Raw genomic sequence first — 13356 nt, 5'->3', positions numbered from 1 at the left:
CAGCTGGGGTTTTAAGAAAAGCAACAAATATTACGAAACTCACAATAAAACCGTGAGAGTCAGCACTGCTGAATGCGGCCACACACAATGTACAATTGGGGAGACGTATGTTGAAAGAGTTCATAAGATATGTGCATGTTCAACGTTAATGCCGTCGTTTCCCTGATTTAAAAGAGCTCTGAGCCCGCAGTGGCTTTGCAGGCCTAGCACATTCCCCTGTGCAGGGAAAAACGGAAGACAGGGGAAGACTAGAGGATCTAGACTTACGTGGTTCTGCTGCTCCCACATCCCTCTGTTGAGTACTAGCATATAGCAACCATACCGCTCCCCACTGCACAGCAGAACCCCACAGGTTCTGCTGCCAGGGGATCCCCTGTGGAACAAGAGCAGGGTTTGGGGTCTCTTCTCTTTCCATCTTTATTTTTCATGTATGGAGATTCATTTTCCTGTCCCCTTTTGGGCTTGCGAATGAGCACATGGAATGGTGCAGCATGTAGAGTGGACTCTTCCCTTTTAACCAAAGCCTCGAGAAACGTGCCCAAAGAGGTGCAATACAGTCTGCACACCGGGCGAAACTCATGCCGCGTAGACAGCTGACATCCAAGCTTTCCTTAGAAGCCAGCTGCCCAGGGGGATATGCACAGAACAGCAAGAGAAACTACTCCAAAGGCAGTGGTTTACTTTGATAAATCAGTTCATCAGAGGCTGACAAGGAGCGAGACTGAGGGTTTCGCATTCGGCTTGTAACGTCAGGGACAAAAGATCGGAGATCAGAAATAAACGAAGCCACCAGGCCCATTCTATCCTCATTCATCACTGCCACCCTGGAGACCGGATTCCAGGCAGTGGATTTTCATTTTGGGTGGGAGCGAAGAGGGAAACTCCAGGAAACACTGTTCTCTGGGTGCAAAGCGACAAGCTGTTTGTTTCGTAGCAGTGAGAAAGAGGCGGTCAGTCTTGCTTAGGGCTCGCTGTCTGCGCATTCACACTGCATACTTCAAACCAGCCAGCCAGCAGAAGGCAGGGCATAACGAAGTGTACAGCCCCGAACTTCCCTTATTCCTGGCTTCTCCGCTTACACGGTTCAGGAAATCTCCCGTGTGCGCTCATCTGCTCTCCAGTTAGTGCCCCTCACCTTTAATGGCTTTGTCCTCATGTCACTGCTCCGGAGATTTCATCCATTCCCCCCCCTTGTCCCAATACAGCCTCCATGATTAACAATCCCTGATTTTTTCATTTATTTGCCGCAGGTCTCAGTGCGGGCAAGGGGGCATTTTATATGTCAAAACACAAACAAGCAAATATAAAATAGGAGCCCAAAGTACATCCTGCCCTGAACCCAATTTGGCCGGCACAAGTTTCTGGAAATCAGAGGGGAGAGGGACAGGTGAGAAAGGCTTCAAGTTTACAGCTGCACTACAACCTGATGCAGTCTCATTGACCCAAACCCTGCAGTCCACCCAGGATTCCCCACCAGCTTAAGTGAGGACTGTGGCTTATCATGAGAAATGGTCAAACTGATTCTGACCGACTAAGAACCAGTCTGACCCTTCGCCCACAGCTAAGTGCTGGCTTCACTTTTTCTCCCCTGGATTTTTACTTTCCTCTGGGTTTCAATAGGGCCCATAGAAAGCCTGTTCTCTCTCTTCAGGCTCCATTTCACAGAACCAAGAAGTTGGGCTAATTCTGATGGGCTTTAGACAAGCATGCAAACTCTTGGGCGCTTGGCTACCCTGAACCTGAACTCCGACCCCTGTGAGGTTCACCCATCCCCAGTTACAAGGAAGGTCAGAGCTCCCATGAAGATATGAAATTGGGCTCTAGTTAGCCCTTGAAGACCCTTTCCTACAAATCCCATCTGACCATTTGCCCCTTGCCCACTGATTCCAAGCAGGACATCAAGTCCTTTGTCCTTACCATGTTCTCCCATCAGTTGACGGAGCTTCTCAAAAGGAGCTGCATTCAAACTCACTGGGCTATTAACCATGGCCACAGGGCCGCTGCCACTTTTCTTCCCTTTGGGTACCGGGGCAGAACTGGCTTTGCTAGCTGGAGAAGGCAAGATGGTTGGATAATTCATATTTCCATGGTTGGTGGTGAGCCCAGCGGTCAGTTTAATACTTGCAGTGGCATTGGAAGACTTGCATTTCACCTGCGGTCCTTCGACGTGGCAGTCAGCATGGTAAATGCTATGGACAGACTCTGAATCCAGATGAGGAGGAGGGCTATGCAGGTTGGGGGATGGAGACGGAAGCATCAGTTGGCTCCCAGACTTCATGACCTTCAGCTCCAGGTCACAGATCTCAGGGTTGGAACGTAGCCCCCGAGGGCTCCCATTGCTGATGTGGTAGTGGTGGTGATGGTGGTGATGGTGGTGGATGAGGTGGTGGATGGAGGTGATGCGTTTTTTGCTTCTGCGGCTTTGCCCATTGGGGGCGCTGTTGGGGTTCACCTTTTTCCGGCGCTTGCTCTGCCAGTTGTTGTACAGACGTAACGTCCGCCGCTTTACCTTCCTGAAGATGTGGCAGATATATTTGAGAAGCTCATCGTAGCAGCTGCCCGGTTCCGAGAAACTCGCGATTGTGCTGTCATTGGAGAGGTAGCGGGCACGCTGCTCCTTCATCAGCTGGTTCTCCCGCTGCTTTGTTTCAGAAAACTGTGTTGCTATCACAACCAGGCACAAGTTAATCATGAAGAAAGAACCCACCTGGGGAAGCCAAGAAGAGAGGAATCAGCAATTTTACCAAGAAGCACCCACCAAATACACCGAATTGCCCCCAGGGAAGTCACAATATTTGCTGGGCTCATTTTAAGATCAGGATTTGCCCATCATGCCGAATACCCAGGTCTGCAGTTGGAGAACCAAGTGCTGTATTAATTACACTAAAGGTTTTAGATTTGCGCTTACGCTCTTTTAAGCTATTCCAGCGGCAACAAGGGAGATCTTTACTTTTAAACGCCCGCCCTCTCAAACCCAAGACTGACATCGGTTATAGTGGGACTTACAAACCAAAATTTAACCAAAGTACTGCTGAGAAATACATCATTTAACTAGCAAGCAGCTGGCCAACGTGCAGAGAGGAAGTTCAGTACTTTGTGTTTCACGTGCTCTCTTGTACTGAAACTGCCAATATGTCCCCTCTTCCTTTTAACTCACTTACCCATAGGCATGATGCACTCTGATTTCTGAGACATCAGCCAGGATTCAAACCCCCATTTGGAGAGTCCTTTCAGGTTTAGCCCCTCATAACAAAGAGTAAGGGTGCTCTAGCGTAGCAGCAGTTAATAAATGCCCGCCGATCACATAGCTGATCCGAGCAGGGTCATACAAGGAAAGGGGAAGCTGGTGCTAAGGAGACAAAGGGAATGTCTACACCGGAGCTGTAATTTTCAGCTTGGGGAGACATACCTGCGCTAGCTCTGATCGAGGTGGCACACTAAAAATACAGTGTAGCTGCGGTGGTGCGGGCAGCGGGAAGGGCAGCGGCCCCAGTACAATCCCACCCAAACCCTCGGTATGGACTCAGGTGTCTAGCCCATCCTGTTGCTTGTGCCACGGTGGCTACACTGCTGTTTTTAGTGTGCAAAGCTAGTGCACGTACATCTACCTGTGCTGGGAATTACACCTACAGCTGCCGTGTAGACATCACCCACTCTCCTCCCAGCTGGCTGATGCTGGAAAGTCCTTGTGTGGTTTGAGTTGATGCGGTTTGCTGCTGGAAATAAAGCAAGGCCTAAGGACAGGGATGTGACATAACCTGTAGAGTTGGGATCTTTATTGCCCCCCCCCAGCCAGTGAGTCCTACCCCCACTCGGAGCTGTAGATGCATATTCATCTACGTTGGGCGTGGTTTTCATAGGTGCCCAGAGACACTGCCACGGGTGCACTGAAATCAGTCCATTCACCAAAATGAAATCAGTAACTAAAAGCACCACTTGATGTCTGGGCTTTCCATGTATGTGTGTCCGAAGGAAGCATCTTACTGTCTGAGTTAGTCTGCATCCTAGCTACTATCCTAAGACCCTTCTCCAGTCCGGTGACTGGGACCAGGATGGGCCTTACATTTCATGGGCAAGAACGAAGGATTAGTTGCCTTCTATTCAGGTCACACTGCCTGACGGGAACATAGTATCCTTCTAAGAGGAAGGAGACAGGGCTAGTCAAGGGTGGTGGAGATCATAAGGGATTGTGAGGTTCTCCAAAAGGACAGGACACAACTGACCCCCCCCCACTCTCTTTGCTTTGCTGAAGGCCATGCCGGTGGGTATGATGTCATTCTGGCTTCACCCCTTCTCTCCCTGCCTTTCCCTCTCATTTCCCTGGTTAGCACATTGCAAAAGATCAACCTCAGGGAAATGTCCAGCATTCCTGTTACGAGAACCAATGCACCGAGACTTAAAAGTGATTGATGTCGAGAGATAGACTCAAGGTGCCGTTACCTGTGTGCTGGGCTCAGCAGTAAATCTATGGATTTAATTTGGGCCATTGTTCCATGCCTCCTCTGGAGAAATCACTGGGTTACTGATATGCAGTGATAATCTCCAATCTTTAGCATCAGCCTGGGCGCTCTCTGGGAAGAACTAAGGGTGCCACCCTCAGCCCCAATTAGTCACTTTCTGGGTTTTTCTGAAGGGCTATGAATATGCAGAAATGTTCGAGGGAGTCCCGAATAGAAGCCCAGGTCTCCTGTTCCCAGCCCTATGCACTAACCACTAGAGCACAGTAGCCGCAAAGCAAGTGCATGTATTTCTATAAGTGCTGGAAATTACACCTATAGCCGCTGCGGAGATGTCTTGTAGGAGACATTTCTGCTAATAAAGGATAATCCGGCATCTGGGGTTCTACACAAGTAGTTCCTTTCTAATACAAACAAATTGCCTTCTGGAATGTCAAGGAGGCTGGGGGGTGGGACGCAAGAGACGTGTGCTGCTTATTCTCATTAGCAGTCCTGGCAACAAGGCACAACAGCTAGGAGAAGTCAAGGTTATAAGATCAAGACTCGGAGAGCGAGAGGGGGGAGAGGCCTATATGGTTTGACGAGCTGCAGCAATACATCATATTTATGTTGCTAAGAAGGACAAAGCTTTTTGTGCCATAATCTCCCACCCGCAGCAGGAAAACCACCTTTATGACGACACCCAGGGTTTGTAGAGTGTCCTTGTGGCCCGAATGACATGCTGACAGGGTCATCAGCACAGCACCTGGCTCTTCTCCAGGAAAGGGCCCTTACACAACTTTAACATGGAGGGGCGGGGGAGTGCGCGTGGCCAGTGAGTTATACTTACTATTATAAGCAATATAAAATATATAAAATTGTAAAAAGAATGTGCATCCATAACATAATACATGATGTCAACCCATCCTTCCAGGGTTATAACCTACACGGAGAGAAAGAAGAGGAAAAAAGAACAAGTTACAATTAGGATCAAAGTTAATGTCAAACTTCTGCCGACGCCTGTTACTTATCACTTTGCAAAGCCTGTCAATGTTCTCGCAGTAATTCTTTCCTAGCTGGCTTAGCATCACAGTAATAAGTGCTACACATGTGGCCAAGAGACTGGCCTAAGGTTTCAAAGGAATCGAGCATGATTCAAACTGATAAAACAACACAGTGAAACAGCTGAAGGACTGGTTCAGAGCCAGTGCAAAGCAGAACTTACAGACGGAGCTGCTGCAAAGATACAGACAGGGACATGAAATCTACCTTGGTCTGTTGGTTCCATTACACTTAAAGTGAGAAGCTCCTGATTTGAAAGAGGTTCTGTTTTTTTTACCTCCGTTCTTTGTAATATCCACTCCAAAGCCTAATATTAAAATTGCATTATTGTTGGTGCTGAGGCAAACTGTTTGAACGAAAGAAAGTGACTTAAATTAAATTGTAGATCACTTACGTCCTTGTGTTTTCAATCTCCTGTTGCTTAGGAAAGGAGCTGCGGATTTAATTAACACTAAGCAGCCAGTGTTCAGAGTAAAGTAACAGCCGCTGCATCATTCCGGCTATTTATTTAATTAAAATGCAGCCAAACATTCATTTTGCAACATTTCACACCCCGTGCTAGGTCTGATCCTGCCTTCTTTGCACAACCAACACACCTGATTATGAATTTCCTGGCAGTAAACTAGGCACAGGGCCAAATTCTGTCCTCGGTTACGCATCAGCACCTACTTGGACTGGCGCCATTGACTTTGATGACATTCCTCCAGATTTATACCACATTGGAAACGGGGTAACTGAGATCCTCGATAGCCATTCAGTTACTCTTGATTGACACCGGTGTGAATGAGATCAGAATCAGGCCTAATACGCCTATAGGCATATCGGCAGGGAGATTATAAAAGGACTCTATGCAAAGTTCTGGTTACAGCCATTGAGAGAGAGTCAGTCTGACTTCTTCCACTTTAGTTGGTATTGCATAAGTAGCCTTAAAGTTGGAGAATTGCATGTGCAAGGGATATTGGGTCTGTCTACACTGCAATGTACGCCCAGGGTTCAAACTCAAGCTCAAGCCTAACCTTCCTTCTGTCCACACACAAATCACGCTAACCCAGGGCTTGGACCCAGGGTCTCAGCACCCCATAGGGATGAAGGTTCTGAGCCTGAGTCAAGCCAGGATATGGGGTTCAAACCCTATTGCTTTGCAGTGTAGACGCAGCCCCACTGGACTTGTGTTTTGGGAGCCTGTCAAAAGTATCCCACAATCCTATGGGCCAACTTTCTTTGTCTTCTGGACAGTTACGTTTGGGGGACAGTCAAGTTTTCCCATGCTGCACCACGAACAAAGGGCTAGAGTGGCCACATTTTGGGAGGGCGCAAGGAAATCTGGGATAGTTGGTTGGATTCAGGTCTGCGTATTGCAGTGTGGATGCTGGGGCCACAGGTTCAGGCCTGGGTTAGAAAATTCTTAACCTAGGTTTGGCAATCAGTGTAGATGCTCAAGCCCTGGGTTCTCTAATCCAGAGTCCGCTGACTCGAGTTCCACTAAGCCTAAGATTACATTGCAATGTAGACATACCCATTGGTATGTAGCTCCTTTCCTCCTGGGTTTTTCTAATGGAGCTGAAATAAACATGGGTCCTTGTTGTTTGATTTTCTATGCAACAGCATGACTGTCAGTGTTCTCACAACACTATACTCAGGATCACCCCAAACCTGGTGGAATAGAAAGTTTCGATCATCTTGCCCCATCCCATCTCTCACCCTTGGTTTACACATGTGCTGAAGGGGAGATGGTTTAAAGAGACAGAAAACTACACGCACCTGATTCTCCTCTCGCTTCAGTCACTGGAAGTCAAGAGTACCTCTGTCCGATTCAATGGTGTAAAACTGACATGACAGCGGGCTCAGGCTCTGAATCTGCTGTTTCTGCCTTGTGGTTGAAACATTTGCACAAAACAAAATTTCTTTCATCCAAGTCCCTGCCATGCCAGGGAGAGGATTGTCTCCAGCACTAATCACTTGTGCTGTTTCACAGGGAATCCAAGGAGATCAAGTTGGCAGGCAGCATGGTAGTACAGTAAAAGCTTTGTTATCCGGCATGTTGGGGGCATGAGGGGTTCTGGTTAACTAAGTGTTATACTTACCAATGGAGGGAGGGAGGTTGGGTGCGGGAGGGGGCTTCGGGCTGGGGCGCGGGAGGGCGGTGCGGTGCGTGGGCTCTGGGAGGCAGTTTGGATGCGGGAGGGGGCTCAGGGCAGGGGTTAGGACACGGGAGGGGTTTCGGGGTGCCGGATCTGGTCGGCGCTCACCTCGGGCGGCTCCCACAAGCAGTGACATGTCCCTCAGCTCCTAGGCAGAGGCGTGCTCAGGCAGCTCTACATGCTGCCTCCGCCTGCAGGCACCCCCTCCACAGCTCCCATTGGCCACGGCTCCTGGCCAATGGGAGCTGCAGAACCAGCACTCGGGGCGGGGCAATGCAAGGAGCCCCCGTGGCTGTTTCTCTGCCTAGGAGCAGTAGACATGTTGCCACTTCCGGAGAACCATAAGGAGCCAAGCAGGGAGACTGCTGGCCCTGCGCCAACCGGACTTTTAACGGCCCAGTCAGCAGTGCTGACCGGAACCGCCAGGGTCCCTTTGCGATCAGGTGTTCTGGTCAAAAACGGGACACCTGGCAACCTTATTGAAGATTTGTATTGGGAGATATCAGAAATGCTGGTTTCTAGAGCTTTTTCGTTGATGAAGTGCCAGAGAACACAGTTTTTACTGTATATCGAACTGCTGCCAGTTACCCAAGAAGGCGGGCTTCCCCATAGTGCTCAAGATTTTATTTTATACCCTCTCTCCCTTCTTTCAGTGAGTCTTTTGGAGTTGTGCTGTAACAGCTGTGGTAACAGGTGTTCTATCCGTTTACACTTGGTGATGAAAAATGAGCCCAGGGACCCAAAACATATTGGATATACCTCTTCACTGAATTGGAGTTTGGCTGGCAAACCTCAAATCGAATGTAGTAAAATGATTAAATGGCAGAGGCATCTGAATGAGGGCCGCTCTGCGGTCGAGTTCTTGAGGCGCTATGAAGTGCAGTGCCTGAGAAACAGCTTCAGGAACTCGGGAGCGTGCGTGGAGGGAGAACTGAATCTTTACATTAACAGAGGGGTTTTTTTTCTCATGCATTACACATCTTTTCCAATTGCTGTCAATCGACACACCAGATTTCTGCTGCAACGGGCCGAAAACACTCACCCAGCTCCCAGAATATTCAACGGTCATTAGGACTCGCATTGCTGAGTCGTTTGCAAAACAAAGTGATGCAGACCGATAGGGTGTGACTGGCTCCTGGTGGATTCATTCTTACAATGCACACACAATGTCAAATGCAGAAATACCCTTGGAAAGTTTTATTCCTGAGGGATTTCAAAGGTGGTTGGAACCAGGAAGCACTGGACTGCAGGGGGGAGGGATAGCTCAGTGGTTTGAGCATTGGCCTGCTATACCTAGGGTTGTGAGTTCAATCCTTGAGGGGGCCACTTAGGGATCTGGGGCAAAATCAGTACTTGGTCCTGCTAGTGAAGGCAGAGGGCTGGACTTGATGACCTTTCAAGGTCCTTCTAGGAGATAGGATATCTCCATTTATAATAAAATAAGGAGTACACCTGCTGTAAATCCAGAGTAACTCTATTCACTTTCATGGGATTGCTCTGGATTGATGGTGCCCATTGGAAAACAGAATTTGATCCCTTATTTATGTCCCCTGACCAAAAACAGTTGGCGATTAGGTCAAGAATACTCTATATTGCCTGTAAAAATCGGCTATTTTTTTCAGCACTGTATTGCTTGTGACTCCCCCTTCGGGCACCCTGAATGTAATATCACCTACTCTATTAAATGGAAATTACTCCCCTCCCACTTCCAGTCTCCAGTGTGATTAATCCAGTTGACACTAGCCCCATTTGTTCCTCCAAGCCCCTTTTAAATATCTTCCAAGGACCCAAAGCACCTTTCCCTGTGCTTTGCAATCATGTCAATTCATGCTCAATAATTAAATTCAGTTCAAATCAGAATCGTTCACAGACAGACGTATTAAACAGCCCCTCCAAAATGTACCAGTTCAAAGCCTCCCATAGAGGCAACATGCAATCATTTATCCACAGAGATAAGGCAGCAAGAAACACGTTTCCTAATTCTGCTCTGATGAAAAAGATTTGTGCAAGATACGCGGCAAACCCAAAACGGCAGCTGGAGGGAAATAGCTGAAAGATTCAATTAAGATGATTGACAAGCTAGGGCCCTGCCAATTGCAATAACATGCTGGAGATGGAGAGGGAAAGCAAAGCTGCCCCCTTTAGCATCAGGAAGGGATTTGGTTGATGAAGACCTGGGCAGAAAGTGGGACTGTCATGGAAGGCAGATGAAGGTCCTATAGGACAGACACTGGATTATCCCTGCCTGCTTTCACCAATCCCTTAACTCTCATCTGTATGTTTTCAGCTGGTGAGGGGTGGATTAAACCACCCAACCCCAACAGAAGTGGGTGCTAAAACCCTGCATCTTGTCCCAGCAATTGACATGCTAGGGCCTGATTCTCTGCTCACATCAGTGCACGGTCTTGGCCCAAAGCTCACTGGAGCGAATGGAAAGACATGCTTTGACTTCATTTCGCTTTGCATCAGGCCCTATATCAGGAGTTACTCAATGGCATTATACTGATGCGCAATGGGCGAGAGAAGAGATTCACAACAACAAAGTCTCTCTGGGCCTGATTACACAGTGCTTTAGCGCGCACCAGTGGGGTATACATTTTAGTCCACACTAGCGTGTCACACAATAACTGGCCCATGTGGATCCTGCTGGCGTGCACTAAAAGCTCCCTAGTATGCACGAATGTAGCCCAGTTTCAAACAGACCTGTGTTACCGTGCAATAGGGAAACATTTCGTGGGTGCCACCAGGGGTCATATGGGCCACTTAGCGCACGATACGCTAGTGCGGATTAAAATGTGTATCCTTCTGGTGCAGACTAACGCAATGCGTACGCAAGCCCTTCCTTAGGGCTCGTCTACACTACAAATGCTCTGCTGGCATAGGCATACTGATATAAACTATGCCGACAAAGCGTCTAGTGGGGAGGCAGGTTAGACCGACAAAAGGAGGAGTGTTGGTGCAGTTAAATCACCTCCTTGAACAACGTGAGATACACTGGCAAAAGGATTCTTTGTGTCTACACTAGGGTTTTTGCTAGGGGTTCTGAGTTTTTCACACCCTTTCCTGACATAGCTAGGCTGGCAAAACTTTGTAGTGAAGACGAAATCTCAATTATCCTGGGACTGAATCTCCTGTTATATTTATACTGTCTTAATGCCATTGATTTATAGCAGTGTAATTGGGAGTAGACTCAGGCCTTCTGTTCAAGTCAATCAGAATCAGCCTAAGATTTTAGATCTAAAGTCATAAGGGAGAGATGTAGATTAAAGCCAGTAGCTATTAACTCAGGCATCCTGGCTGTTCAATGGGAGACAGTTTACCTAGTTTTTTTCTGTCAGTCCCCAGACCACTTTAACTCTCTTTCCGGAATTATTTCTTACTGCGCGTCTACAAGTTTTTTCACCATAAAAGCATTGTCTCCAAGCTCTGCCAAAGTGTATGCAGAGACTTGGCCACAGCCCAGCTCGAGGTCAGGTTTGTCTTCTCTTTAGTGTCACTTTTTGAAAGAGGGGAAAAAAACCCAAACCCCATAAACTCCTTTAATTAGGAAAGTCAATGTTACTTTTGAAACACTTAAGTCTTCCCTGTATATTATAAAGCACTAACGGTGAGTGCCAGACAGACTGCTGCAGATAGAAATGAACCTTGAAGTCCTGCTAATCAATGGAGAAGTTGGCAAAAACTACCTTGTGAAGGGAAGCCTACAAGCTAAGTACTAAATGCCCGGCCTACTAAATCCTGGCCTCCTCCCTGACACTAGACCTTAAACACCGGGAAACTCTGCTTTTGTAATCACTTGAGCTAGCTTGACTTGTAGAGCTGTTCTTACGATGTGTGGGAGGAAAATGTTGCCTAATAGTTAGATCAAGGAACTAGAAGCCTGCGCTCCTGGGTTCTATTTCCAGCTCTGACACCTTAGTCAAGTCCCTTACTTGTTCATTTCAAAAGTTTAGGACCTGATTCAGCAAAGCACTTAAGCATCCGCTTGCCTTTCTGAATCAGGGTCTAATGCAGGATTGAATCCTAAACGTTTGCAAAACGTTTTGAGATCCTTGCATGTCAGGATCATCTTAATTGATATATCAGTCAATATTTACATATATATTCAAATATACACATTTCCACTCAGCCTATCTGCTCAAGGGTTCTTTTTGCGCAAGATGGAGACTATCTGGATCAACATCCATTATGTTGATTGGACAGAGACTCTGTGATCTGCTCTGTTTTTCACACCGCTTATCTCTCAATTTCGCTGGCCCCACTAGGAGGATTTTATGAACCTTGTCAAGACGAGTTCCAATGATATCATAAACTGTGGGAGCTAATTAATTACCACAATGCTCTCAGTAAATTTACAAGGCCTTTAGCATGCATTTTTTGAAGGCCCTTTTTCTATGTATTTTGCCCTTTCATGGGCATATTGATTTGGCTAACAAGCTCTGACCAGTGAATAATGGAGTATTACTTTTCCGATGCAGAGTGCTTGGCAGCTAATCAAATCACGAACTATATTTTTCAAGTTCATTTCATAATTTTAATTATTTCCTCATGACACACGCTGTTAAGTAATCTCTATGGGCAGAAAAACAGCTTTTATTACTTTGAGTAATATCCTTTGAATAGGTATTTCTTCCTGCACTTTGAAGCTCGTCTGACTTTGCAAAGCATATTTAACCTTCTCGTTAGAACTTGGGAGTCTTGCAAAGCGTCAATTTACTCTGAAAAGTGATTGCAAAAAAATCAGCATTGTGGAGCCTCATGTTCATTCTCTTTCAATGGCTCTGGACAAAATTTGCTCCATTTACAAATAAAAGGATGCCGTCATTCTTTCCCCACCAATATCCAGCATTGCAAAGTCACACTGGGATCTGAAAGTTAAGCTGGGTTCTCTTTCTCCCTCCCACTGCCAATGGAATTCTACCCCAAATAGACATGTATTATATCATTGGACAGCTCAATAATACTCTTACCAGATCTCTAACACATTTAGTTGGGTCTAGGACTGGCGATAATACAGAAGAATGCACAAAATAGAAAAAACCCAGCTTGACTCTCAGATCCATGAGACTCAGTCCCCTTGTGGCAACCCCCCCCCCAAACCAAAAAACAAACTGTCCCAGGAGTGGTCTAGCAGCCTCTGTTCTAGCACAGGGCCCCAGGAATTCTTATCACTGGGACTCTCAGGAAGGACAGTAAAATGGCGCAATGTTGTCACAAAGGGAATATTAAAATCGTATTAGATATCCAGAGGTGCTCAGAAGTGATTTGGGACATCTGTAACTTTTTCCCTCCCCTTGCTAAACACAGACCGCTTCTCTAGCAAGTTTCAAACATCAGTCATTTTTTCCCATAGCCGTTCAAAGAAAAGCTCCCTCTTAGAGCTAAGTGATATTTTTCAACCAAAACTTTTTTTTCCAGTGAAAAATGCAAATGTGGTGACACCAAAATATTTAGCAAAGCATTCATTTAGGGGGAGAAAGCCCCAAACTTTTAGAAAAAAATTGAAGTGTTTCATTTTGACTTTTTCCAAAACAAAATGTTTCTATTTTTTGATTCAAAATGGCTTTTCTTTTCAAAATTTCCTTTTGTTTTATTTTAAAAAATAAGAAATGTTAAAACATGCTCAAAATTGGAACAGAATGTTTTGTTTGACCTAAAACTTTTACTTTTTTAAACACAACATTTCTAAAAAACTTCGTTTTCGGCGTTGACCTGAA

General features: G+C 46.5%; 1 protein-coding gene across 2 annotated transcripts in view; it reads right to left on the bottom strand.

Moving 5' to 3' along the window:
- The window catches only part of CACNA1H (calcium voltage-gated channel subunit alpha1 H), a 205740-nt gene that overhangs the window by 134155 nt on the left and 58229 nt on the right, over positions 1-13356 (bottom strand). For both annotated transcript variants that reach the window (XM_034783486.1, XM_034783485.1), the window contains exons 6-7: positions 5287-5379; positions 1918-2707 (exon numbers count right to left, since the gene is read on the bottom strand). In XM_034783486.1, coding sequence (XP_034639377.1) covers positions 1918-2707; positions 5287-5379 — 883 coding nt within the window. The remainder of the gene's footprint in view (positions 1-1917; positions 2708-5286; positions 5380-13356) is intronic.

The sequence above is a fragment of the Trachemys scripta genome, chromosome 10, assembly GCF_013100865.1.
Source record: "Trachemys scripta elegans isolate TJP31775 chromosome 10, CAS_Tse_1.0, whole genome shotgun sequence".
NCBI classification, from domain to species: domain Eukaryota; kingdom Metazoa; phylum Chordata; order Testudines; family Emydidae; genus Trachemys; species Trachemys scripta.
This window is presented reverse-complemented; position numbering and strand designations above follow the sequence as displayed.